The 27527-nt window shown below is 45.3% G+C and overlaps 4 protein-coding genes across 6 annotated transcripts in view; 2 read left to right on the top strand and 2 right to left on the bottom strand.

Annotated features, from left to right (window-relative positions):
* Positions 1-6299, bottom strand: part of LOC134206831 (BLOC-1-related complex subunit 5) — a 76612-nt gene extending 70313 nt beyond the window's left edge. Inside the window, exon 1 of one of the 2 annotated variants that reach the window (XM_062682563.1) lies at positions 6112-6299. The gene's annotated coding sequence lies outside the window, so the exon portion shown is untranslated. The remainder of the gene's footprint in view (positions 1-6111) is intronic. The other variant, XM_062682562.1, reaches the window with a different exon arrangement.
* Positions 1-18577, top strand: part of LOC134206829 (uncharacterized) — a 38639-nt gene extending 20062 nt beyond the window's left edge. The window contains exons 2-7 of one of the 2 annotated variants that reach the window (XM_062682560.1): positions 4673-5335; positions 5445-5708; positions 5773-5870; positions 5946-6068; positions 18098-18215; positions 18281-18577. In XM_062682560.1, coding sequence (XP_062538544.1) covers positions 4673-5335; positions 5445-5708; positions 5773-5870; positions 5946-6068; positions 18098-18215; positions 18281-18537 — 1523 coding nt within the window. In that variant the 3' untranslated portion in view covers positions 18538-18577. Of the gene's footprint in view, positions 1-4639; positions 5336-5444; positions 5709-5772; positions 5871-5945; positions 6069-18097; positions 18216-18280 lie in introns of both variants that reach the window. The other variant, XM_062682559.1, reaches the window with a different exon arrangement.
* On the bottom strand, positions 18568-24986 carry LOC134206830 (glycosaminoglycan xylosylkinase homolog). Its single transcript, XM_062682561.1, has 4 exons — positions 24441-24986; positions 19349-19706; positions 18882-19287; positions 18568-18818 (listed from the first exon to the last, which is right to left on the bottom strand). Exons 1-4 carry the CDS (start codon positions 24834-24836, stop codon positions 18617-18619), a joined length of 1362 nt encoding a protein of 453 aa, XP_062538545.1. The 5' UTR covers positions 24837-24986; the 3' UTR covers positions 18568-18616.
* Positions 24987-25126: 140 nt separating this feature from the next.
* On the top strand, positions 25127-27451 carry LOC134206828 (nitric oxide-associated protein 1). Its single transcript, XM_062682558.1, has 2 exons — positions 25127-26016; positions 26084-27451. Exons 1-2 carry the CDS (start codon positions 25237-25239, stop codon positions 27374-27376), a joined length of 2073 nt encoding a protein of 690 aa, XP_062538542.1. The 5' UTR covers positions 25127-25236; the 3' UTR covers positions 27377-27451.
* The last annotated feature ends 76 nt before the right edge of the window (positions 27452-27527 follow it).

Here is a 27527-nt window from a genome sequence, read left to right as displayed (position 1 = left end):
ATTCGAGTTCGATTTTAAAGTAAAATTTTAAGTATGTAATCTGAATTCCTAAAGAAGGAAGGAGTTGTTGTATTAGTGCTAGAGAGCAATAACAATCAGAGAGTATGAAATAGTGAATTGAGAAAAAGGGAATATTCTTGTGAGAGCTCTGAAATAAACTTATCTCAAGTCAGTTTATGTTTGTACGGCACCCAAACTGGACGTGTTTGATTTTATTATCAGTATCACCAATTATTCTTACCAGGCCCTTTTATCCTCGGTCGTTTACCTTGCTCTGTCCGCTTTGTGCTTATTTCACTAGGTTCATTAACATACCGCCACCGTTGTCTGCCATATCGCCATTCAGGTGCTCTTTGTAGTGCTGCCGCCACCTTTGGATCACCTCACGCTCGTTTGTAAGAAGGTTCCCGTTTATGTTCTTTCACATATCGGGCTGTGGCACGTGGCTTTTACGTGAACGGTTTAACTTCCCATAGAACTTTCGTGCGTTATTAGCGCGGTACAGTTGCTCCGTCTCTTCACGATCTCGATCTAAATCGAGTTTTGTCTGTTCCGCGCCCGTTTGTACCGGACGACTCCGACGCGTGTTGTACATCATCGAGAGTTTTGAGCGCAGACATACTGCAACAAGGTAGTGGTCGTATTCAATATCCGCACTGCGGTAAGTGCGTACGTTCGTGATGTCGGAGAAGAATTTACCGCCGATTAGAACGTGGTCGATTTGGTTTTCCGTTACTTGATTAGGTGATTTCCATGTGGCCTTGTGGATATTCTTGCGGGGGAAGAAAGTGCTTCGGACTACCATTCCGCGGGAGGTTGCAAAGTTTATGCATCGTTGGCCGTTGTTGTTTGATACGGTATGCAGACTCCCCGGTCCGATGACCGGTCTATACATTTCCTCCCTTCCTACCTGAGCGTTCATGTCACCGATGACGATTTTGACGTCCCGCAGTGGGCATCCATCGTATGTCTGCTCCAGCTGTGCATAGAACGATTCTTTCTCGTCGTCGGGTCTCCCTTCGTGTGGGCTGTGCACGTTGATGATGCCATAGTTGAAGAATCGGCCTTTTATCCTCAGCTTGCACATCCTTGCGTTAATTGGCTGCCACCCAATCACGCGTTGGCGTATCTTTCCCAGCACTATGAAGCCGGTTCCCAGCTCGTTAGTGGTGCCACAGCTTTGGTAGAAGGCAGCCACTCGATGCCCGCTTTTCCACACTTTCTGTCCTGTCCAGCAGATTTCCTGCAGCGCTGCGACGTCGAAGTTACGGGGATTTAATTCATCGTAGATCATCCTGTCGCAACCTGCGAAACCTAGCGACTTGCAGTTCCATGTTCCAAGCTTCCAATCGTGATCCTTTATTCGTCGCCTAGGTCGTTGCCGATTGTATCGAGTCGTATTATCTTCTATGTCGTTCGTAATGGTTGTTTTTAAAGGCGGCTTATTGGGCCTCGTCGAAGGGCCGTCGTGTCAGGGCTGTTTAACATCCCACCTAACACCAGGACTTGGGCTTGTGCGCTTTGAGCGGCACACGGTCGCTTTGGCGGAGCCTACTTGCGGATACATGCAGCTTTTTATAGAAATTTAACAGCGCCCACTGTCAAACCCCACCACATCCTAGGCAGGCACCACAACTCGCAGATGGCCTGGGAGGGATCGTCAAGCCCTTGGACATAGTCCCTGCTGCCCCTGAGTCTTTACTTATACCAACTACGAATTTGTGCGAAGATGTGCGAATTTGAAGATGCTTTAGGGTAAATGTTCATTTTTTTACCTATTTTTTAACTATGTGCCTTCAAATGTCAGTGTATATCGATCTAACACATCTGTGGATCTAATGACTCGTTTGAACAAGCGGAATCTTTGCAAGCTATAGTTGGAAATTATATTCGTGAAACAGAAATTTAAAATGATCATCAGTTATTTGAATTCGGAAATATGAAATTTCATCATTTTGGGCAGCGGAGAATATATAAAGGTCCAAATCAAGGTGGAATACGGATTTTGCGGATTTTGCAAGACGGTTTACATAAAGAAAATAGGGGAATGTGTCATAATATAGCCGCAGGAATACCAAGGGCACCGTACGCCTGTCATTGGCGAACAAAGATCGTGTACTCTGCATCGAAGCTTAGAAACGGTAGTAGGGCGCTATCGTTAATGCATATTTATATTCGGTTAGTTACTGCAAACAAATTCTTTGTGCACGAGAACAGAGGGCTCTGAACCAGACAGCAGAGTTAACTATTCAAAGATAATTTATAAACTAGCTTGAGTAGAGGTTCAAATATAGGAAAATCTCACATAGTCATTCGTTTGGGAAAAATTAGGTTTAATCACCCAGAACGTTATCAATATGCTCCTTTATTGATTTACTCCAACAGTTTGCTTTCCATGTCACTAACAGAATAGAGTTGCAAATTCTTAGAATTGAGTATTTTTACCCTTCTTACACCCTAAGAAGGGTATAAAGATCGCTTGAAAAACCGACTTTTTATCCGAGGCTCGGAGACCCAAGTCGTATATACCAATCAACTCAGCTCGACGAACTGAGCACATGTATGTATGTGTGTGTGTGTGTGCGTGTGTGCGTATGTGTGTGCGTTACAAAAATCTCACATCAAGATCTCAGCCGTCCGTGTACCAATTTGCACGATTTTAACACTAAACGAAAGCTATGACTTTGTCATTGTACGAGTTCAATTTTTTTTGCAATCGGACATTTGGTTCCAGAGATATGTGAGAAATACGAACATGAAGTGCATTTTCAGAAAACTAACAAAATAATGTCACATGAATATCTCAGCCGTCTGTAAACCAATTTGCATGATTTTATCTTTAAACGAAAGCTATGATTTTGCCATTAAACCCATTGTATTTTGTTTTTGCAATTAGACATTGGGTTCCGGAGATATCTCTGAAATACGAACATAAAGCATTAGACGTATCAACTTCACACATTGGTAAAATATGTCCCATCAAGATCTCAGTCGTCCTTGGACCGATTTGTGCGATTTTATCTTTAAACGAAAGCTATGTTTTGTCATTGGACCCATTCATTTTTTTCTGCAATTGGAAATTCGGTTTCAGAGATATCTGTGAAATACGAATATGAGACATATTTTCAGACTACTAATGAAGAATTGTCACACCAATATCTCAGCCGTCTATAACCCGATTTGAACTCTTTTGGGCTTAAACAGAAGCTGTAATATTGCCATTTAAGGCGGCAAATCAAATCTGCAGTCTTTTTGTATTTTTTAAAAATTGTTAAATTTCCAGAAGTATCCCTTTTTGCCTTTCTCGTATACTAAGTATACGTAAAGGCTATAATTTCACTCCAAAACCAAACTTTTGATAGAAGGCTCGGAGACCCATAGTGTTATATACCAATCGACTCAGCTCGACGAATTGAGGTGATGTCTGTTTGTGTGTATGTATGTATGTGTGTGTGTGTGTGTATGTGTGTATGTGTACAAATTTTGTAGACACACTTTTTGGAACTTAGCATTAACCGATTTACTCGCAACATTCGACGGGGAATGCGGTCCCATTGTTTGCTATTGAAAATTGGCCTGATCGGACATTGCATTTCGGAATTATTGAAAAATCATTGTTTTTCCCAAGGGTCCCCCCTTGGAAAAAAAATTTCAAAATCGAAAAAAAATTTTTTTTCAAGAATGGTGGGAATGCATAGTAATTAATGCAAAAACATGCAAAATGATAGAAAATATGCGATCTATCCCCCTAAAGTGCTTTTTTACCTTTCCTATGTGATTTTTTCAGTACATTTTACGATGCACGAGAAAGGCATCATCGCCGCTAGGTGGATTAATCTGGGTTTTTTATTTTGAAATCGTTAAAAGCATGATAATATCAGTTATTTTACATTCAATTGAAGGTCATATGCATAGAAATTGTAATATGCACTGGGCACACACAACCATTCAAAAGTGTAAGAAGGGTTGCGTTCACTGTAGGTGGATTAAGTCGGGTTTTTCTAAATATTGATACAACAACAACTATCTAGTATCTAAGTACCTACTGACCTAATAATAAAATTTGTTAGTAAACAGATTCATTTCCACTATGAAATTCTTATAGAGAAGAGACTAATTTGATTGTAATTTATTTATTTATTATTGTTATTGATTATTATATTTCTCACTCATTTTTTGCGAGAATTATCGTCTTAAAACTATTAACTAGGTTACTTGTTTCACAACGGCTACTACCGTTCGCATTGATGATGCCACGAAAAGACTAAGATGTGCTAAAAAATCTGCAAACCATCTTTTCTCGACATCCAAAATGAGCGAAAAATCTCTTTAGCTCTTAAAACTGTTATTCCTTCCCGAAAAGCGATGTGTCGCCGAAATCGTTCGCGAGTGAGCAATGCATGCATGCGGTGCTCTTGAGATTGAGTGAACTCAGGAAATCAGTAACTATCACCGAGTAACTCTGATCTCAATCAGCTGCATCGCTTCTCTTTCCAATTGTTGTTGATAACATTTCACATATCTTTTTGCGCAATTTACCTTCTTTCTTTTCATTAAATCATTTTATTAGAATAATAAACTTTTGAAAGAGCAAAAATGATTAATCAGTGATTCAATATTTTTAATCGCCTACATGCAGCAGCTCATAATTTCTTCACTACCCCGTCGCCAGCAACAACACCATCAGCCGAATTTACCACATCGACTTTGGCGCCCGATCGGTTACGCTTGCGTGATCTGATCGGGCGGAGCCAGGTGCAGTACATCGACTACAAAGTGGAGTACGGACTACGCTACGATCCGGCCGTGTTTGCCAACAAATTCAAACGACTGCCACAACAAGCCCACGAACAACCACAACTTTCAACTTCCCCTCCGGTGCAGGTGATCGGACCACCAACCTTTCAAAACACTACTCCAACAACAGCAACGGTGGAAAGCGACAACGTCACCACATTGTTTGGTAGTGACGAAGAATCTAAATCAACCGAACCGCCACCAACGTTCAATGCGTCGATTATCATCAGCGAGAACGTCATGCGGCCACCGACCGGGGTGGAAAGCACTTTCGAGCAGCTGGGTGACCGACTACGGACCCTACTGTTGAACAGCTTTGAGCCGAACTCCACCGAAAGTAGGGTAATCGAGAAGTTAAAATCGCCGCTCTCGGTGTTCAGTTTGTTCAATGTGATCAAATTCGAGAACAGGCCGTGCATCGCCCGGCGGGAGCAGCTGGCCACGTTCTATGGGATTTGCTACCACGAAATGGAATGCAGTCAACTGGGTGGGGTGCCGATGGACCATTGTGCCGGAGGATTTGGCGTGTGTTGCGTTTGTATGTTCTTTAACTTGTTCTTTGAATTTTCCTCAGAAATGAACTCTGTGGAAAGCTTTTTAGTAGAAAGTGGTTGGATTCAAATAATGACCTGTTGCGTGTCTTTTAGTTCAACTGGGATGTAACGACCAAACGGCTCAGAATATCAGCTACTTCCAGAGTCCTGGCTATCCCACAGCATTGCGCACCAAACTGACGTGTACCTTCACCGTGACGCTCCGATGGAACGTTCGACAAGTTCTCCTGGAGTTTATATTCTTTGAAATGGGACCACCAGCCGATGGGAACTGTCTGGGTGACCAGCTCATCATAACGGTCCAGAATGGCTACATGAAGTATCCGGTTCTTTGTGGCATCAACAGTGGGCAGCACTGTAAGACAAAGTGGATGCTTTGTGTTATCGGTGATGTATTTGATAATGGTAATTTTCTTTTCAGTTTACATTCAAGTTGACCGAGATTATTCACACTCCCTGCACTTAACTGCCGTATCAAACAGCAATGAACCAAAGGCATTCAATATTCGGATAACGCAGGTAAATCTAAGATCAGTTTGTTGTTCTTGATGCATAAAAAAATGAACTGAGTTACACTAATTATTGTTCACGCAGCTCACATCACGGGAAGCCCCAGAGGGATGCCTGCAGTTTTACACTGGAATCAATGGGTACATCAAATCCTTCAATTACGATGACCACTCTGTGGTGGTCACCGAAAGGAAGCCCAGCTATTTGGTAGGCGCATATTATGATAGAGAAAAATGTTTTTCAGCCTCACCTACCTCACTATAGCACGCTATTCACTAATTTCCTCATTGCACAATTTCACTATTGAATATATCACCATTTAACACACAATTATTGCTGGAATGTATAACTAAAAATGCCTTGCACTAATAATATTTTCAGATGTTAAATTTTTTCACGCAAAAATTAGACTGCAAATAAATCAAAACAACGAGTTGCATTTTGGTAAACACATTTTGACAGCAAAATGCATACATGCGATGTTTTCGGTGCATCGTAATCAGAGATGCCAGATTTGAAGACATGTCTTCGATTTGAAGACATTCAAATCTCTGTGAAGACATTTTTTTTCGTGAAGACATTTTGAAGACTTTTCAAAATATTTGAAGACTTATCTACTTATTTGAAAATACTTGAAGACAATCAATAAGCCAGCCAGGAGAAAATACAATTTTATTTCTTACTTATAAATTCTGCGACTTCTATATGTAAATTATACAAAAAAATTACAAAAGTTATAATAGTCTTTGTCTCGGACTTATGGGCCAAACACAATTGGTACGTTTGCGTACGTTTTGACAGTTTTTCCATGGAAAAACTGTCAAAACGCACGCAAACGTATCAATTGTGTTTGGCCCATTAGAATCTCAAACATAAAAATATCTTCACACTAGCTGGCTGTTAACTGCAACGCATTTTAGACCTTGAACGCGCTTGATTTTGAGTTGTGCGCTGGTAAAAAATTCTCGATGGCAGAATTTGTTTGAATTTTCCTTGGCGGCGGCGTTTTTGACGTGTATGTAAAAAGGTATTTCGATCATTACATCGGAACTCAATGACCGATCTAATTCACGGCAAAAATAATGAAATGAAAATGAAAATTATGAGGAATTTCTTGTCTAAATTCAAGTAAAGGCTGCCTTACACCTCGGGAAAATTTTCCGCCGGAATTTGGTCCCCGTGTATTTTAAAGGGGGCCGGGATTTTTATTCTCCGTGCCCAAATTCCGAAAACATCGCATATGCAAAAATACATGGGGAAAAAATCCGCGGACCAAATTCCCGAGGTGTAAGGTGGCCTTAAGGGATCGTTCAAAAATTACGTCCATCGTTTTTCGGCATTTTCAACCCCCCTCCCCCCCTCCTGTCACAAACTGTCACAAATAATTGACCCCCCCCTCCCCCTGTACGTACATGTCTCATTTATATTTTAGCGATTACTGTGGTTTATCTTTTTCTTTTTGCTATGCTACTGTGGTTTATCTTTTTCGTACACTATTTTCACAATAACATAGTGAGTTATGTCCCTTACTAACAGTTTGAATGTTTTTAAAATGCAAGTTGTTTCTAAAATGCTTTCAGTATTTTTTTCTTGTGGACGGACGTCACATAAGACGAACCCCCTCCCTCCCCCTGTCACAAACTGTCACAAAACTCTGACCCCCCTCCCCCCCTCAAACCTTGGACGTAATTTTTGAACGGCCCCTAATTGAAATTCGAAATTCAGTACAAAATTTATACTTAATAATTTCCGTAAAAAAGATATTAAGGACATCCTCCAAAATTTACACAAAATATTCATCTTAATTTCCACAAGTTCTTCTGCACAATAAATCTCTTTTATTTCCACAAGAAAATTGTCTCAAATAATTCTTCTGGTTATCTGGTTCTGGTGTTAAATGGAAATTTCTGATAATTTCCATGGTAAATTTCTACAGGAAAATCATCCTGAGATAGATTCAGAGAAATTCCACAAAAAATCAGTGGAATTTTAATTAAAGACTCAGTAGTAAATTCAGAGGTAACTTGTTTCACGTTTTCTTTAAATTCTTCCTTGAATTCCTTTGGTAATTTCCACGTGGAAATTTAGTTATAAAATCCGACTCAGTACAAATTCCAGAGAAAGAATTTTAAAGAATATTCTCTTGAATTCTAACAATTTGAATGTCAAAAAAAAAATATTTCACATCAGTAAAACAAGGAGAATATTACAAGCCTACTGAATTTTGAAATTTTTCGCTGATGATCATAATTTTAATATTGAAGACATTTGAAGACATTTTTAAACAACTGTGAAGACATTTGAAAATATCATCTGGCATCCCTGATCGTAATATTGGCAGCGTACTTTTAACTTTTAAGCTTAGGGATGTCAAGAAAAAAAACATGCGCACTTTAATCCACATAAATAAATAAATACTGGGTCCTAAAACGAAGAGACGTTAGGGGAAAGTGGGGTAAGATGGCCATATGGGGCAAGACAGCCAACGTTAATTATGCCTTAAGTGAGCATTATATTCACATTATTATTACAAGGGATAGTTCACAATAATGTAAAAGGGCTATACAACTGAAAAATGCACTTTGACAACCTCCCTTGTTCTCGTAATATTGATTTGAAGATGGTTTAGTTGAAATTGAATTTTCTTATAATTTTCTAGTTACATAATTTAACAATTGAAGCCTAAATTACTCATTTTTCAGGACAAATTGATATTTACCGAAGCTTTTATATAACTATAGCATATATACAATAATAATTTGAGGAGATTCACAGTAATTAGGTTTGATAGGATATAAATCTTTGGATATACGTCGGCTTGGGGCGGTATTGTCAACTGTATAGGAACAAGGTCATCTCCAGGATTAAGAGTCGCCTAACACTTAAATGCATTTAAAAAATGATCAAAATAGTTTCTGCGTGAATCAGAGATGATTTAAAACAAAGGATATGGTTTTAACAGTAGAAATTAGTTTTAAGCACAATTCTGATATTGTCGTAGTGCCAGTTGTCAAGAAATCAACATGAAATACGACATTTTTAAACGAAGCATCATTTGAACATAATCCATAGAAGTGCAAGAAATGTGTCCCCTATTCTAAATAAATTTAGCACACTTTTGATATAGTTTTTGGTCCAGGCTCGTCTTGCCCCGAGGGGGTGGTCATATTGCCCCATATGGTAATTATAGGCATCATAAAAACAGCCTTTTTAAAACCAGTTTATAAGATACTGAAACTTTATTAATCAGTGTTTATTGATACTTATGTCAAAGACGGGTCATCATAAAGGTGTTTCATGGAGAAATCAGCACAATTTGAAGTAGTGTCACTATTTTACAAGGGTTACCGCTTAGTATGGCCATCTTGCCCCACTTTCCCCTATTCGATTTTATTCATGGAACGATAGAGCGCAAGATAAAGCAAAGCTAATCATTCTGAACGCGTCAGATTTTTACTAACGCACTTGTTACAGAACTGCTCAAAAAGGTCTTAAAAAGGCTAAACATCTGATCCGTCGTTGATCGGCCCTCACGAAAACCTGCCTGGTATTTGCCGACGAAGGACTCCGAAAGCGGTCTCAGTCTGTTAAATAGGATAAGCAACAGAATTTTGTACGCCGAGTTCAGAAGGGTAATCCCTCTGTAATTAGCATACTCTAGTCTGTATCATTTCTTATAGATTGCACATATGAGGCCATCCAACCAGCCGGCTAGGTGCATTGCCTTTCCACACTCCTCCTCAATGAACAGTAGCTTCCAGTTCACTACCGTAGGCCAAGAGCTTGACAGAACTGCATGTGCTTGGTTGGCCCCAACGGTTTGGTTATCACGCCGGCTGTCATACTTCAATGACCCTCTTGTTGCACAGCTGCTGGACAAACTTCTGGCGGGTATCGATGCGCTTCGATTTCCGGCTCGCCCTTTCGCATTTCACAAAGGACAAGCAGCCTTGATTGTCTTCGCGAATCACCGTCGGTTGCGCTTGAGGTTGGCTGAGATCGCTAAGCAGCCTCCGCAGCCAGACGGCTTCTTGGCACGCCTCGCTGAGGGCCATATACTCGGCCTCCATGACGAGAGCCTAACACAGCCTTGCTTGCGGCTTGCCCATGAAATCGCTGAACCGCCGAAGAAGAACACCATACCCGGTATCCGTGCCGATTGCTGATCCGCCGGGTCACCGGCCCAGTCAGCGTCGCAGTATCAGCTCAAATGTTGATCTGGATTGCCACCAACAACGAGATAATAATCACTTGTCTGCTCCAGATAGCGCAGGGTTTGCGGCCGTCCAATCCTGTTGTGTCGGACCACAAAACTTCCTGCCAAGAATAGCTGCTGCATTGGCAATATCCGGACGAGCTGCTACTGTCTGATACAACCGGCCTCCTACAAGACTCCGGTATTGGATGTCATCCTCCATAACTTCGCTGTTTTCGTCACATTTCAGGTAGCCTGGATCCATTGCCTTTTGCCCCTTTTGCGTCTTCCATTTCGTGACTTTTGACTTCTTGAGCTTATTGATGTACGGTTTCAAACGAATCTTAAACGCTCCTTCCTCCCGTTTCACCTCCAATCCAAGGAAGTGGGACACTGGTCCCAACGATGTCAAGTCGAACTCCACTAAGCTTTCGAACATTTTCTCCGAGGCCGACTCAATCTCCAGGTCATCGACATAGACCAGCAGATACGCTTTGCTATCACCCCGGACGTAGAGGCAGGGATCAGCTGCCGACATCTTAAATCTGAGTTTCGCAAAAACTTTATTCAGCCGTCGGTTCCAGCACCTAGCGGATTGCTGGAGGTCATATATGCTTTGCCAACACCAACTGCTTCGGCCTTTCTTCTCGAACCCTGGAGGCTGCCTCATAAATATTTCCTCGTCGAGAGAACCGTGGAGATAGGCAGCTTTCACATCGAAATGGTGAACATGAAATTTCCTGTTCGCAGCAACTGCGAGGAATGTACGCAGAGATACATGACTTGAAACTGGCGCGTACACGTCACTGAAGTCAACTCCTTCACGCTGCGTGTAGCCCTGAGCTACTATTCTGGCCTTGTGCTTCACCGGTTCCCCCCTCTCGTTGTACTTTAGTTTGAAGACCCACTTGGATCCAACAACCTTCTTTCCTTCTGGCAGGGTTGCCAACTCCCAAGTTCCATTGCGTTTAAGGGCTTCGATCTCCTTCTCCATGGCGCTACGCCAGTGTGGATTCCTCATGGCTTCTCCGTAGTGGTTGGGTTCTTCGAATGCACAGGACGCTTTTTCAATTACACTTTCTAGCACGTAGTCGCCAAGCCTCAGCGGTTGCACTCCACGGGTATTGACCGCCGAACAACTTCCTGATCGTCGCCGACTGACTCGGCATCTTCGTACAAATCTTTGCAATCAGACCCGTCTTTCAGCGGATCCTGGTCCTCTAACGATTCGTACTTCTGCAAAATACTTTCACGCTCATTCTGCTTAGGAACACTTCGCCGAGATTTCAAGTGACCTACTTCATTCATCGGAATTTCGACACTCGACGATCCGTTACCCAACTCCAAGAATCGAGCGTCCCTGCTGACGGTTATCTAGTCTGTGTAACGTAGTATTTAGCGTGCATTCTATTACTCCTTTGAAATGTAGACCTCCTTATGTTTACGACAATGAATAAACAGTTTCATGCTAGACAGCAACGCACACACATGGTGTCAGAAGATACTGGTCGAAAAAAGTGAAAATATATAGCGAAAAGTTTCAAAATTTGACGGAAAACAAGTTCAAAGCGCGATCGGTCGGGAGACAATGAACCCGGAGCGGAAGCAAGTGGAAAATTACTGGGAAAGTGCGAAAATTTCAAGTGAAGAAAAGTGAACATGGCGTCAGGATCCTCGACGGGCCTCAAGCCACCGAAGCCCCTAGTGTTGAGCGAGAACATGGCCGACCAGTGGCGAAGCTGGTATCGCCAATTTAAGTGGTTTTCAGTTGCGACTAATCTTGAAGAAAAACCGGGTTCAGTGCAAGCGGCTATGCTGCTTAGTGCAATTGGCGCTGATTGTATTCGAATTTTCGACACATTTGGTCTGCGTCCTGAGCAAGAAGAAGACATTGATTTGATTGTGGACAGGTTTACTGACTATTTTACGCCGAAGTCGTGTGTTACCTACGAACGTTATCATTTCAATAAACCTGAACAAAAAGAAGATGAGTTGTTCGACACTTTTGTGACGCGTGTGCGTGAGCAGGCGAAAAAGTGTGCGTTTAGTGTCCTACACGATTCGCTGATTAGAGACATGTTGATCGTAGGAACCAAATTTGTTAAATTGGTTCCACAGTTGCTCAATGATGAACTAACGTTGCAAAAAACAATTGAATTATGTCGGAATTATGAGCTAACCTCAATGCAATCAAAAGAACTGCTCAAAGAAGAAAAATCGAAGTGGTCAAATCGGTCAAACGATGGAAGTGAACAGAAGAAATAATGAGCGTAGTGATAGAAGAAATAGTGAGCGTGCAGGTGATGAAACCGTGGACTGCAAATATTGTGGCTGGAAGCACAGAAAAGGCGCTTGCCCAGCGTTTGATAAAAACTGTAATGCGTGTGGACTGCAAGGACATTTTGCGGTGATGTGTCAAGGAAAAAAAAAGTGGAAAGAAAAGTGAATGAAATCAAAGAAGCTGTATATGACGATGAAGATTCTGGAGCGGAAGAAGAGTTTTACGTGCACATGGTCGAAGGTAACGTGCACACGGGTGATGATGAAAGTGACTGGTACGAGACCATCGAAATTCAAGGAAAGAAAATCACAGTCAAGCTGGATACAGGAGCTCAGTGCAACGTTCTACCAGAAAGAGCTCTTCGTGAGCTTTCTCTTTGCATCAAATCCTCAAGAACAAAAAGCTTGGTCACGTACAACGGCCAAAGAATTCCAGTTCTTGGTGAGGTTTCCACGGTGTTCCTGATAAAAGGTAGGTCCAGTCCAATTATATTCAAGATCGTGAAGGAAAATGTCACTCCACTGCTGGGACGAAAAACCTGCTCATCACTACAGCTAATAACTAGAATCCACACAGTTGAAATTAGCGATGTCGATCTCTATGAAGGGTTGGGTGTCTACGGAATTTTGTGTACGATATTGACCTTGTAGATAATCCAAAGTGGGACATCAGACCTTCGCGTAACGTGCCTCATAGCATCAGAGAGGCAGTTAAAACGGAGCTTGATACGATGGAAAGATTAGGGTCATTGCTAGAATCCATGAGCCTACCCTGGTTGTGAACGCTATGGTTATCGTTAGGAAGAATAGGAAACTTCGGATCTGCATAGACCTTCTGCAGGTGAATCAAAATTTGTTGCGAAGACATCATCCTCTCACGACGTTGGAGGAAATTTCGTCGCGCTTGACGAACTACAATCGATTTACAATTCTGGATTGTAAAAAGGGGTTTTGGCAAATCAAGGTTACAGATCGTACATCGAAATATCTCGCCTTTGGTACACCGTGGGGACGATATTGTTGCAAACGGCTTCCCTTTGGATTGGCGTCGGCACCGGAGGTCTTCAAAGGGTGATGCAAGACTTGCTGGGCGACATCGAAGGCGTCGAGTGCTCAATGGACGACATCCTCATACACGCAGCAGATTCAACAGAGTTACAGAAGTTGACGAGTACGGTAATCAGTCGGATCCATGGTGCGGGCTCAAGTTGAATAAGGAGAAATGCCTGTTCGATCAGTCGTCGGTCAAGTTCCTGGGGCATATCGTCACAGCTGAGGGACTGCAAGCAGACAGTGATAAATTGGATGCAATACGGAACCTTCAAACCCCAGCAAACAAACCGCAGCTGCAAAGAGCATTGGGGATGATTACGTACCTGAGTAAGTTTATACCAAACCTATCTGAAATAACTGCTCCGCTGAGAATATTGCTCACGAAGAATGTAGTATAGGACTGGAATATTGAACAACAGCTTGCCTTTGACAGAATCAAACAAATGATGATTTCTCCTCCCATCTTAGCCTACTACGACGTGAATGCACCGGTAACTTTGTCAGTAGATGCCAGTTCGAAAGCCATGGGAGCAGTTTTGTTGCAGCGAGGCAAACCAATAGCATATGCTTCAGTCCCTTTCCCAAGCAGAGCTCAATTATCCGCAGATTGAAAAAGAGGCAGCAGCAATTCGTTTCGCCTGCAATAAATTTCATCAGTACATATACGGAAAAAGATTTGACAGTTGAAAGTGACCATAAACCTCTAGAGTCGATCTTTCGGAAGCCTCTTGATCGAGCTCCACCGCGGTTGAAGGGAATTAGACTTGATGTCGCGCAGTATCACCCGCGTGGTATATGTCAGAGGAAAAGACATTCCAATACCAGACATCTTGAGTCGCGATGTGAAGAACAACCCTACGGATGATGAAGAAGAATTCGAGGTCCACATTGTGCTACAGATGTCGAAGAGATCTGCCAACGAGCTGAGACAGCACGTCGAGACGGACTACGAATTGCAGCAACTAAAACCGGTAGTTACAATGGGCTGGCCTGAAAATCGAGATACTGTGGATCCAGTGGTACGCAAATACTGGTGCTTCAGAGATGAGCTGTCGGTGTACGAAGGATTGGTTTTCAAAGCACATCAGGTAGTGGTACCTCGGTCGCTTCGTAAGAAGATGTTAGTAGCAATTCACAGTGGTCATCCGGGATTGCATAGTGGCGTTAGAAGAGCGAAACAGGTGCTGTTCTGGATAAACATGGCTGCAGATATCCAAGAGATGGTAGACTCGTGCGCCGTCTGTCAGAAGCACACTCGTAGTAACGTGAAACACACCATAGTATCGAAGGAAGTTCTGTCGCTACCTTTCGAGAGAGTAGCAACCGATCTACTTTATACGAAAGGCAAGGACTACACCATGCTGGTTGACAGCTACTCTGGGTTTTCGATTTCAAGGATTATCGAATACGTCGTCCTGAGCGGTAATTGAGCAGCTCAAGGAATGGTTTGCGGTTCATGGTGTACCTAGAGTGCTTGAATCAGACAACGGTCCACAGTATTCGTCGGAGGAGTTCAAAAGTTTGCCAGCGAGTGGTGTTTCGATCATTGCACATCTAGTCCAATGTTTCCAAGAGCCAACGGACTGGCTGAGCGATTTGTGCAAACCGCGAAAGGTATACTGAAAAAGTGTGGTGAGGACAAGTCCGATGTAAAACTTGCCTTATTACACGCACGTAACACACCACGGACGAGTGAATTGGCAGCACCAAGTGAAAGGTTAATGGGAAGACTTCTTCGATCAAACTTACCAGTTACTGAAAAGAGATTGGTTCCCAAATTGGTTACCGGAGTCACTGAAGCACTATTGGAAGAGAGAAAACATCAAAAGCAGTACGCAGATAAAGGAGCGGTGGAATCAAAGGAATACGACAAAGGTGAGTCAGTGTTACTTCAACATCACAGCGACAAAACCTGGCAACCAGCGAGGGTGGTGTCGTGTTCGGACGGAATACGATCGTATATCGTATCAGATGGAGAAAGAACGTTGAGAAGGAATTTCCATCATCTACGTCCTGTAAAAGCCCTGGACAACGCAGAGCATCAACAGATTCAAGATGCAGTACAACCAGCACCAGGAGATGAAGAGGTTCAACGTGCTGTCCTGTCAGAGGCTAGCCTCCGTGCTGATCCATCTCCCTGCGCACCGCAGCCTAAAACGAGCCGTGTCGGCAGAGTGATTAAAAATGTGAATAATCCAGATTTCGAATATTATTGAATTTGTTAAACAGGAAAGATGTAACGTAGTATTTAGCGTGCATTCTATTACTCCTTTGAAATGTAGACCTCCTTATGTATACGACAATGAATAATCAGTTTCATGCTAGACAGCAACGCACACACAGTCTGTATCTCGATCCGGGAACCGGTACCCCTTATGTTCCATGGAGTACCCGATGAACACAAATTCGCGCGCCTTGCTGTCCATCTTGGCGCGCTTTCCCAAGCAACCAGAAGTTCGGATAAAAAGGGCTATTTTGGCTTAATCAGCTCTCATTTTAAGTAATTTTTTGTATGTAACGGAACTTTAATTGAACTTTAAAGTTCCGTTAAGGATGCTTGGAACTTGATGTGAACCATAGTGAACCAATTAGTTCGGTTAAGAGTAAATTTAAGTAAAATTTGAACTTCTGGTTGCTTGGGTTACTGCCGGAACGCGCACACGCACAGGTGTGACAGATCCGGTTTTCGCCCCCACCACAGCTCGTAGGGAGTTTTTCCTATCGATCTCGACAGCAGCCGATTCTGAAGATCAACACTGGCTCAACACTGCTTCTCCCCAATAGCGCTTCTCTAAACTCTTGTTATCAAATTCTCCTCCTCCATCCGAGCGCACCACGGCGGGGTTTGAGCAGGTACGTCACGGTAAAGCGACTGTAGTCGGCTATAACGTGCATAACCACTCGGAGTCTCGTTTTTCATGGAACCGCAGAGGTCCGTATACATGATGTCTAATATGCGTGTTGATTTTCGTTCGACGACCTCCGGAAACGGCTTCCCCTCCAAACATGTTTCACAAATAAGTTTCATCCCACAGTTGCTTACCTTTATTCCGTCGACCTCGCCGTCGACCATACCTTCCCTCAACATCCGTTCGGTGGCAGCTCAGTCGCGATGATCGAGTCGACGATGCTAGTAGTGTTTGCAGTTCTCCTGGTGCTGACTATCGGTTGCCTTCATTGCTGCACCAGCTGCATAGAGGAGGTACAATCCTCCGCAGCGAGCTCCAGTAAGAACCGTACCACCGCTCGTGTCGACGATCTTGCAGTCTTCTTTGCTGAAATACACAATCATGTTCTTTGCTTACTGACCAACATGAGGCTATTCGCAAGACCAGGCACGTATTAAACGTCACTCATATCGATCCGAACGATATTTTCGTCTTCGTCGAACTGTGTCGAACTTCACCGAGTAATCCAGCCACTTGCAAACTCGTTCAGTTCAGAAAAGAACACTCTGTCACCCGTCATATGGGCGCTAACCACACTGTCGATTAGCCACGAGCGTGAATCCCCATCGACCGTCCTGTTTGCCGTTTTCGATTTTCTATCTTCTTCTTTTCAGTCTCTCGACCCACTGTCTTCGTTCTTCAGATACTCTTTATATTTCCGACAGTTCCGCCGGAGATGTCCGGACATCTTTCAAAAATGGCACTTGCGCATTTCCTTCTTCAATTCCGTGCGCATTGCCTTTTCCTGCTTCGAATCATTCGCACCCGCATCGCGTTCTAAACGGCGACCGTACTCATCCGAGAGTTTTGCTTTCACTACATCCAGCGTGATTTCATTTTCCAGACGACTGTCCACAGCCGATACCAAACCGTCAAACGAACGGGGTAGGCTCCGGAGGAGCATGCACATTTGCGTCTCTTTATCGAGCGTCATTCCCGAGGCCTCCAAACGGTCGAGTAATTTGTCCACTTTGAGCAAATGCTGCTCTAAGTTTCCGCCTCCACTCTGTGCGCGTGCAAGAGAAAGATGATTAAGCGTCAGCAATCCTTATATTTATTTATAACGGTTTTTGATACACAGTTTAGACACACGATGAATTTCGGTCGGAATAAATAAAAAGTTTTGCGCTACACGAGGACAAGAGAATCCGCGGGGTGCGTCGATGCGGAGCTAGGTGCATTGCCGTTCCACTCTTCATCCTCCCATATTTCCTGGATAATGTGGTTGACTGATTGATGCAGCTGCTCACTTCCGTGTTTGAGATGCTCGACCGGGATCTCGTCCTTCCCAGCAGCTTTACTGTTTTTCGGCTCGTTTAGAGCTTTTTTTTACCTCGTTTTACCATCAACGCTGGGATGATTCCACAGCTTGACAGTCGCCGGCTATGTCCATCATGTCCCTTAATACACTTTCATTTTCATCGTTCAACAAATTTTCGAAGTACTCCGTCCACCTGGCTGCCACCGCGCGCCATTGACAGTTGCGTAAAATCTCCACATTCTATCCATGTTCTCTTACGCTTCAGCTATCGCACTCTTTTCGTGTTGCTCTTTTTTTCTGCGGTGGATTGGTTTCTCTTCTGCCCTTGCTACACTGTACCGCTCTCTGTTGGAACGGGTACGAGCCACTAACAGCATTTTTACACAGTCTACTATGTATTGCATAAGTTCAATCATGGGTTGCTGGTACCTCCTTCAAACACATAGCCAAATGTAAGGTCTCGAGTTCCAATAAAATCTCACTTGATCATTCATCACAGAACAACCTAAACTACGCCATCTGCATCCGGAGAGCCCCGAACTTCTGTGCCGTGACTTTCGAAAACATTGGCGATGGCGGTGAGGACAATCAGTTCCAACTGGTAAACCTAGACGAAGGTATCGATCATATACGTCAACGATTGTACACCCTAAATAAACTTCTACTCCCCAATTCACTTCAGACGGCGACAGCTTGGTCCGACCGGGCACTGCCGGAGTGGAAATCTACAACTGCCCGGACGATTTTATCGCCATAAACTACTTGCGGCTGTGCGGCGAACGACTGAATGATGGAGCCACAACTGAGGATTACACCCGTAATAGTCCGGTCACGGACGACAGTGGGGGACCGTTGGTGGTAGGTGTACGATCAAATGACGCTACAGTTGGTCGGGGATTTAAATTGCGCTATCGGCAGGACATTTGTCAGAAGGGTTGAATAAATCGCATGTTACCAAAAGCCGTGGCACATGGTTCAAAAGTTTATTTGAAAGAAAATCAACAAAGGTTTGGTTCGGTCATTTAAAAATTCTGCTATTGTACTTTTCGCGACACATCTCCACGGTAGTGTAAATGAGTAGTAACCGTCGTTCGATGGCGTCGTAATGGTCTTTGGTTAGTAAAGGATGCAGGAGATCAATTTCACTCAATCCCTTAAGTGTTTCTGTTAAAGCTCCGCCGGAAAATATTTGCAATCGTTCCCACGTAGATTTGCGGATACTATTAAAGGAATCGAAATGACGATAAATACATAGATTATGTAAAAATAGTATTTGACCTTACATGCAGCATTGATACAATGGTGCCAATATATCGAAATGGTCCTTGAAAGGATTTCCGAATCCTTTCCCATTGTCCATGAGTAGTACCCGATCATCTCTGGTTTCATAGTGATGTCGATCACCGTTCTGAATTAGGAAATCAAAAATGGCTACATCTATCAGATCCAACAGTCGGTCCAGAGGCAGTCTTTCCTTGACTCTTCCACAATATCCATCGGCACGTTCCCACTCAGCCTGTACTCCATCGCGATAGGTTCGCTGCCACGGTGAACGATATTTGGAGAACTTGCCCGGTACCAGCAGAAGGAGTGCTCCTTCCAGTTGATCTGTCTCCGCATCATCGCACACGGCTTCCGTGGGCTTGCAGTAATGGCACTTACCGTAAACACACTGTCGTGTATCGTTCTCTGGAAAATTAAATTCCGTATACATACATCAAAAGGATCACAATAGGTTGCCAAAACTTACTCATCATCGTTGCTTGCAGTTCAGTGTCCGCCAAGCGATAGATTTCCTGCAGGGAGACACGTCGACCCACGACGATAGGCGTCCAGCGCATATTTAATATTGCACCAAGATGGAACGCGACAACTTCCGAGTTGTGGCGATCCTTTCCCGAGTAGACGGTGCCCTCAATGATGGTATCCCGGCGGTACCAGCTAGGTTTGAATAGGACGGTTTGTTTTCCAGTCAAATCGAATAATAATTTCAGTTGGGTTCCCCTTGGCGTGTTCCTAGCCGAGACTATTTCTGCTTCTTGCAGCGCTTGAACAACCTTGCCGAGGCGTTCGTCTTTCGCGGGGTAGATTTCGTTACCCGAGGGCCACTGAAAGTGAATATTACGTTATTGGAGCTATTGTTATTTTATTGAATATGATAACTGGTATAGAAGTAAAAGCGTATGAACAAAATGGATTTATTTGACTGCATATTGTCGTGGGATTTGAGAATCGCTGATTAACTAAACCCAAAAACACAACAAACACAAACACCATCCAACATAAACCGATCAATGCACTCGAAAAGTGCAAGAGAATGAAATTACATTCAGTGTGGCTCATCGCTAGTTGCTGTCGTGATACTTGATGGGCTACAACTCTTCGATGAACCTACGCCGAATGGAGTATCCTTCTCCACTGGGCTCGATCCTGGGCCAACCGCTTCCAGTCGCCCTGAACGTTGAGTGCCCTCAGGTCCCCTTCAACTGCATAAAACCATCGTGTACGCGGCCTTCCACGAAGCCTGCGGCCCCTTCCGGATTTTCTACTAAATATTATCTTCGCTGCTCACTGCCATGTTTGAGAAGTTCAGCCGGGAGCTGGTCCTTCCCTGCAGCCTTATTGTTTTTCAGCTCTTTAACAGCTTTTTCAACCTCATCTAGTGTAGGTGACTCCACAGCTTGTCCATCGTCGCTAATATTTATTCTGTTCACCGATGCACCGTCACTTCCACTATTCAACAAAGTCTCGAAGTGTTGCTTCCAGCTGGCAGCCACTTCGGTTTTATCTGTCAGCAAATTCCCTTGTTGGTCGTTGCACATGACGGGAGATGGCGCTGTCTTCATCCGCACACCATTGACAGACTCATAAAACCTCCGCATATCGTTTTGCTCCATTTTTTCCTGCGCCTTGTTAATCACTTGTTCTTCATATTCTTTCTTCTTCCTGCGGTGAGCTCGTTTTTCGGCTGCTCTTGCTTCCTGTACCGATCTCTATTCGATCGGGTACCCGACACCAACATCCGGCTTCTGGCAACGTTCTTCTTGTCTGTCACTCTATGACACTCCACATCGAACCAACCCGTCCTGGGTCGCCTCTGTGCAGTGCCTACCACTTCTCGTGCTGTTGTGCTCACCGCTCCACGGAACGACTCCCATAGATCGTTGAATTTGTCGCTAACGTTGATTGCACTTCTCCGTTCGTCGAGCTTCTGGCGGTACTCAGCAGATACTCCTTCCCCGACAATCGCTGGATATTGTAACGCATCGTTCGCTGTGATCTTTCGTTCGATACAGTTGACAACCGTGATCGAATTTTACTGACAACGAACTCTGAATGTCCGCACATCGATAACATCCGACAAATGGCGCCCATCCGCCAGAACATGGTCTATCTGGTTGCAAGTTTCACCATTTGGGTGTCGCCAGGTGTGCTTTCGGATGTTCTTTCGTGCCCATCCTGAACCCAGGATACATTTATTGGGGAGTTGTTCTGACTTGTCAATATCCCCAACTCCAAACCATGTACTTTGCTTCAGTGGTCGATAGAGACACTGTGGCTTGCCTCCTGGAAGTCCATGGAACAGTTCCGCCACTCTGGAGAAAGGCAAATCCGCTTACCTACTCGGGATTGTTCTCCCAAGCAGCATTTCGGTATCCGCAAAACGTGAAATCTGCCTCCCGTCTGTACGTTAGCTTCCACTGGTTGGAATCCCGAAAGTATCGTAAGAATCTTTTCGCTGCTGTCCAATACGGAAGCCCTGGACCACTGCAAAACGAGCTGACCACACTGACCAGCGTGACTGATGTCCAGTCTCGTGCGCTCTGCGATGAATTTAAGATTTCCAGTCAGCTCACTATATGGCATCTTCTTCAGCGAGTTGCAAGTAGTTCCACCGCAAATTCATCAGGAAGTTCCCCTGGAAGTTCAACCGGAAGTTTCTCAGGAAGTTCCTCTGGAAATTCAATCGTAACATCCACCAGAAGTGGCTCCAGAAGTTCCTTCTGAAGTTCCACCGAAAGTTCTTCCTCAATTTTCCGGAAGAACTTTGGAATTTTGGAAGAACTTCCGATGGAACTTTTGGAAGAACTACCGATGGAACTTCTGGAGGAACTTCCGATGGAACTTCCGGTGGAAGTTTCTTAGGAAGTTTCTCAGAAAGTTGCACCGGAAGTTCATCCGGAAGTTCCACCGGAAATTTCATTGTAAGTTCCTCCAGAAGATCCACCGGAAGTTCCTCCAGAAGATCCACCGGAAGTTTCTCAGGAAGTTCCACCGGAAGTTTCTCAGAAAGTCCTCCGGAAGTCGGATCGAAAGATCCACCAGAAATGCCTCCGGAAGTTCCTCCGGAATATTCAACAGAAGTTCCTCCGCAAGTTCCACCGAATGATACACAGAAAGTTCCACCGGAAATTCTTCCAAAAGTTCCATCGGGAGTTCCTCCAGAAGTTTCACCGCAAGTTCCACTGGAAGTTCCATCATAATTCTCAGGGTGTTCCACCGGAAGTTTCTCAGGAAATTCCACCGGAAGTTCATCTAGAAGTTCCTCCGAAGATCGAAAGTTTCTCAGTAAGTTCCTCCGGAAATTCCACCGCAAGTTTCATCGTAAGTTCCACCGGAAATTCCATCTGAAGTAATTTCAAAAGTTCTACCGGAAGATCCTCTCCACAAGTTCCTCCGGAAGTTCCACGAGGAGTTCCTACGAAAGATCCACGGGAAGTTCCTCCGGAAATTCCTTCGGAAGATCCTCCGGAAGTTCTACCTAAAGATCCACCAGAATTTCTCAGGAAGTTCCTCCGGAAGTTCCACCGGAAGTTCCACCGGAAGTTCCTCCGGAAGTTCCACCGGAAGTTCCTCCGGAAGTTCCACCGGAAGTTCCTCCGGAAGTTCCTCCGGAAGTTCCACCGGAAGTTCCTCCGGAAGTTCCTCCGGAAGTTCCTCCGGAAGTTCCACCGGAAGTTCCTCCGGAAGTTCCACCGGAAGTTCCTCCGGAAGTTCCACCGGAAGTTCCTCCGGAAGTTCCACCGGAAGTTCCTCCGGAAGTTCCTCCGGAAGTTCCACCGGAAGTTCCTCCGGAAGTTCCACCGGAAGTTCCTCCGGAAGTTCCACCGGAAGTTCCTCCGAAAGTTCCACCGGAAGTTCCACCGGAAGTTCCACCGGAAGTTCCACCGGAAGTTCCTCCGGAAGTTCCACCGGAAGTTCCATCGGAAGTTCCTCCGGAAGTTCCACCGGAAGTTCCTCCGGAAGTTCCACCGGAAGTTCCTCCGGAAGTTCCACCGGAAGTTCCTCCGGAAGTTCCACCGGAAGTTCCTCCGGAAGTTCCACCGGAAGTTCCTCCCGAAGTTCCACCAGAAGTTCCTCCGGAAGTTCCGCCGAAAGTTCTTCCGGAAGTTCCGCCGAAAGTTCTTCCGGAAGTTGATCCGAAACCGGAAGTTCCTCCGGCAGTTCCACCGGAAGTTCTTCCGGAAGTTTCGCCTAAAGTTCTTCCGGAAATTCCACCGAAAGTTCTTCCGGAAATTCTACCGGAAGTTGATCCGAAACCGGAAATTCTGCCGGAAGCTCCTCTGGAAGTTCCGCCGGAAGTTACTCCGGAAGTTCTATCGGTAGTTCCTCCGGAAGTTCCTCCGGAAGTTTCACCTGAAGTTCCACCGGAAGTTCCTCCGGAAGTTCCACCGGAAGCTCCTCCGGAAGTTCCATCGGAAGTTCCACCGGAAGTTCCTCCAGAAGTTCCACCGGAAGTTCCTCCAGAAGTTCCACCGGAAGTTCCTCCAGAAGTTCCTCCAGAAGTTCCTCCAGAAGTTCCACCGGAAGCTCCTCCAGAAGTTCTACCGGAAGTTCCACCGGAAGTTCCTCTGGAAGTTCCTCCGGAAGTTCCACCAGAAGTTCCTCCGGAAGTTCCATCGGAAGTTCCTCCGGAAGTTCTACCGGAAGTTCCTCCGGAAGTTCCATCGGAAGTTCCTCCGGAAATTCCACCGGAAGTTTCTCCGGAAGATCCACCGGAAGTTCCACCAGAAGTTCCACCGTAAGTTCCACCAGAAGTTCCACCGAAAGTTCCTCCGGAAGTTCCACCGGAAGTTCCTCCGGAAGTTCCTCCGGAAGTTCCACCGGAAGTTCCTCCGGAAGTTCCACCGGAAGTTCCTCCGGAAGTTCCTTCGGAAGTTCCACCGGAAGTTCCTTCGGAAGTTCCACCGGAAGTTCCACCGGAAGTTCCTCCGGAAGTTCCACCGGAAGTTCCTCCGGAAGTTCCACCGGAAGTTCTCTCCGTAAGTTCCACGGAAGTTCCTCCGGAAGTTCCACCGGAAGTTCCTCCGGAAGTTCCACCGGAAGTTCCTCCGGAAGTTCCACCGGAAGTTCCTCCGGAAGTTCCACCGGAAGTTCCTCCGGAAGTTCCACCGGAAGTTCCTCCGGAAGTTCCACCGGAAATTCCTCCAGAAGTCCCATCGGAAGTTCCCCCAGAATCTCTACCGAAAGTTCCACCGAAAGTTCCTCCGGAAGTTCCAGCGGAAGTTCCTCTGGAAGTTCCACCAGAAGTCCTTCCGTAAGTTCCACCGGAGGTTCCTCCGTAAGTTCCACCGGAAGTTCCTCCGTAAGTTCCACCGGAAGTTCCTCCGTAAGTTCCACCGGAAGTTCCTCCGTAAGTTCCACTGAAAGTTGCTCCGGAAACTCCACCGAAAGTTCCTCCGGAAACTCCACCGATGTTCCACCGGAAGTTCCTTCGAAAGCTCCACAAGAAGTTTCTCCGGATGTTCCACAGGAAGTTCCTCCGGAATCAAGGGTATAGATTTCTATTGCTCAAATAGAAATAGGAAACTCACAGAAATGTATTTAAAATTTGAACTTACCGCCGCTGCTGTCTTCCACACTGTCGAAATGTTGTACGTCTTTCCTATGAATGCTCGTAATATCCCACGCTTCACCGGATAGTAGCGAGGGTTTCGATTCCTATACACTGCCTTCAATTTCCCAACACGAGATTGCACCGCACCGAGAATGCCTTCCGCTCGATTTGCTTTCAACCCCTGCTGCTGACTTTCTTGGCGGTCTAACTGCACTAACAGAGGGTTGCTATCTTCAATGACATGGCCATGCCGAGGGGCCACATCCTCACCTGGGGACACGTTTCGATTATCCACCGCCGTCAGCCAGTTAATGAAGAAAAAGTTCGCCACAAATATGATCGCCAGCAGCAGGAACAACAATCCAACCACAACCAGATACAACTGCCGACGTTTTGTCATCGTAGACGACAGCAGCAACGGCACCGGAAGGACGGATGCTTCCTCATTTAAATTTTAACTCTGATGCGACTCACTGCAAGATATACCAAAGCACTGCGGTTTGAATTTCAAAGCACAACACAGCTGATCCGCGAGTCAAGCGAACCCATTCGAATCGCGCGCGGGTGGTGGTGGATGAACAAAAAGAAAACAAAAACAAAATCAGCTGCACTGTGGGAAATATTGCGCGAACAAAGAAGCAAGTACGGAGCCAGATGCGATGTTTTAGTACCACGTGCGCTATTTGTTACGAATAACAGAATTACAACAAAACCGCAAAAAACTCATTTTTCGTTTTACATATCGCTGCGCATATGGTGCTTGATGATTAAATAATTTTCCAAGTTTATTCCCCCGTGAAATGTTACGAAATTGTATAAAAACTTTACAATATTCTATTAATGGTGCCAGAAAAAGTCCTCACCGCTCGGTAGTGCAAATCCGACAATGTTCTTCCGCCAGCGAAAGGTTCGAATTGACGACGGACGAACTGTTCGAACAGTTCAAGGACAAAATTCGCTACAGCTCGTTTGTGGAAAACCAAATACTAAAGTTAGGATACCGGCGCAATAAGATTCTCGAGTCGCGGTTGGAGAAAGCCCGACGTGATCACATTACCCATCAGGCACGGGCCAGACCGTTTCCGATTGCCCTTGAGCAGCTGTACGGCGAAAGGATTCAGGAACCATCGCCGGTCGATGCCGAGGAGTCGGAGGAAGTGGTCGATTACTTCCCGTACCAGAAACTGATCCGCAAGATTGAACATGCTCCCGTAGAGGATTTACCCGAGGATGTCGCTCCCTCAACCGGTCAGTGGATGTCCGACTACGAGTACTACGAAGAGGATGAGGACGACGATCGGCAGTCATTGTACGGAACACCGGATCCGAAAGAGCCGGTTTCCAACGTGCCTTGTGGGGGTTGCGGTGCATTGTTGCAATGTGCTGAACCTAGCATTTCCGGCTATTTGCCAAGCCAGTTGTTTAAGAACCGCTCGAAGCAGCAGTTGATGACCAGCATTTGTCAGAGGTGTCACTTCTTGAAGAACTACAACACGGCTATCAACATCACCGTGTCGCCCGAGGACTACATCGAAATGATTTCATCTATTCGGAACAAGAAAGCGCTGGTGCTGCTCTTGGTAAATTGAATAGAGCTAACCCATGATTTTTGTAATAAAGTTACTAACAATCAAACTTACATTTTAGGTAGATCTCTTGGACTTCCCGTGCTCAATTTGGCCGGGCCTGTCGGATATTTTAGGGCCTGAGCGATCCATCATCGTTGTGGGCAACAAAGTCGACCTTCTCCCTCGCGACTGCTCTGGATATCTTGACAATATTCGCAACAATCTGACCAAAACCTTCCTGGAAGCAGGCTTCACCAAGAACAATATCAAACACGTGTCTCTTATATCGGCTACCACCGGCTACGGCGTCGAGCAACTTATCACCAAAATCCACAATGTCTGGGGAGTGCGTGGCGATGTGTACCTCGTCGGTTGCACCAATGTTGGAAAGAGCTCACTTTTCAACGCACTACTCCGCTCAGATCTCTGCAAAGTCAAAGCTTCTGACCTGGTCCAGCGGGCAACCGCCTGCCCCTGGCCCGGAACCACCCTTAAAATGCTCAAATTCCCCATCTTGAGACCGTCGGACTATCGCCTCTATCTTCGCTCGAAGCGCCTCCAATCCGAACGGGTTATCCTCGCCGAAGAAGAGAAACTTCGACGGCATCAAGCTCGCAGCACCGGATCGCCTCAATTCGCCACCCTTATCGGACACATCGGTCAGACATTCGCCGCAGAAAAAGCGCAAACTAGCGACCACTTCTCCGTATCGCAAAATAGCGGCGGAGGCGCGGCACCCATTCTTACATTGAACGAAAAAAGCGACGACTACATCAACAGCAAATGGTGCTACGACACTCCCGGGGTGGTCCAGCCTGAACAAATAACCAATCTTCTCACCACGGACGAGCTTCTCCTGACCCTCCCGAAGCAGATGATCCGCCCAAGAGCGTACCTCATGAAGACCGGGCTCACTCTGTTCCTGGCCGGTCTCGGTCGACTGGACTACATCGAGGGCCCCGAATCTACGCGCGTTCTCCTATACGCCTCTCCGAACCTTCCGACGCTGATTTGTGACACCGAGCATGCCTCCGAAATCTACCGAAATTTTCTGGGAACCGATTATCTCCGAGTGCCACGAGCTGGTCCCGAGCGCCTGGCCAAGTGGCCCGCACTGCAAGCCGGTCCGGACATATTGCTGTGCGGCGAGGAGAAGCACATTTCCGTAGCGGATGTGGTTCTCTCGTCGGCCGGTTGGATTTCCATCAACCTGTCGGCCGATTCGGAAGCCGTATTTCGGGCGTGGACCCCGGAACGTAGGGGAATCTTTGTGCGGCAGCCCGCACTTTTGCCCTTCGGTATGCGGCTAAGGGGGAAACGGATACGCGGAAGTTTGGCCTACCGAGACGGGGATGCGTTTGTGAAGCAATGAGTTAAGTGTTGTTCAGTACTTAAAGGTAAGGTATATAATTGTTTAATTGAACGATTTCTAATAAGGCAAATTGAAACCGGTATTGTTTGTGATCCGAAACTTCAATATATATTCCGTTTCGAATGATTCATGTTTCATGGTACCGTTGAAA

Source organism: Armigeres subalbatus, chromosome 1, assembly GCF_024139115.2.
Source record: "Armigeres subalbatus isolate Guangzhou_Male chromosome 1, GZ_Asu_2, whole genome shotgun sequence".
NCBI lineage: Eukaryota > Metazoa > Arthropoda > Insecta > Diptera > Culicidae > Armigeres > Armigeres subalbatus.
This window is presented reverse-complemented; position numbering and strand designations above follow the sequence as displayed.

Excerpts from the sequence above, each read along its gene's own strand:
- LOC134206830 (XM_062682561.1), bottom strand. The coding sequence starts at position 24,836 with ATGACAAAACGTCGGCAGTTGTATCTGGTTGTGGTTGGATTGTTGTTC. Across the intron at positions 19,288-19,348 it reads ACTGCAAGCAACGATGATGA|AGAACGATACACGACAGTGT; the intron begins GTAAGTTTTGGC and ends TTAATTTTCCAG. Across the intron at positions 18,819-18,881 it reads CCATTGTATCAATGCTGCAT|TATCCGCAAATCTACGTGGG; the intron begins GTAAGGTCAAAT and ends TTCCTTTAATAG.
- LOC134206828 (XM_062682558.1), top strand. The coding sequence starts at position 25,237 with ATGTTACGAAATTGTATAAAAACTTTACAATATTCTATTAATGGTGCC. Across the intron at positions 26,017-26,083 it reads AAGCGCTGGTGCTGCTCTTG|GTAGATCTCTTGGACTTCCC; the intron begins GTAAATTGAATA and ends CTTACATTTTAG.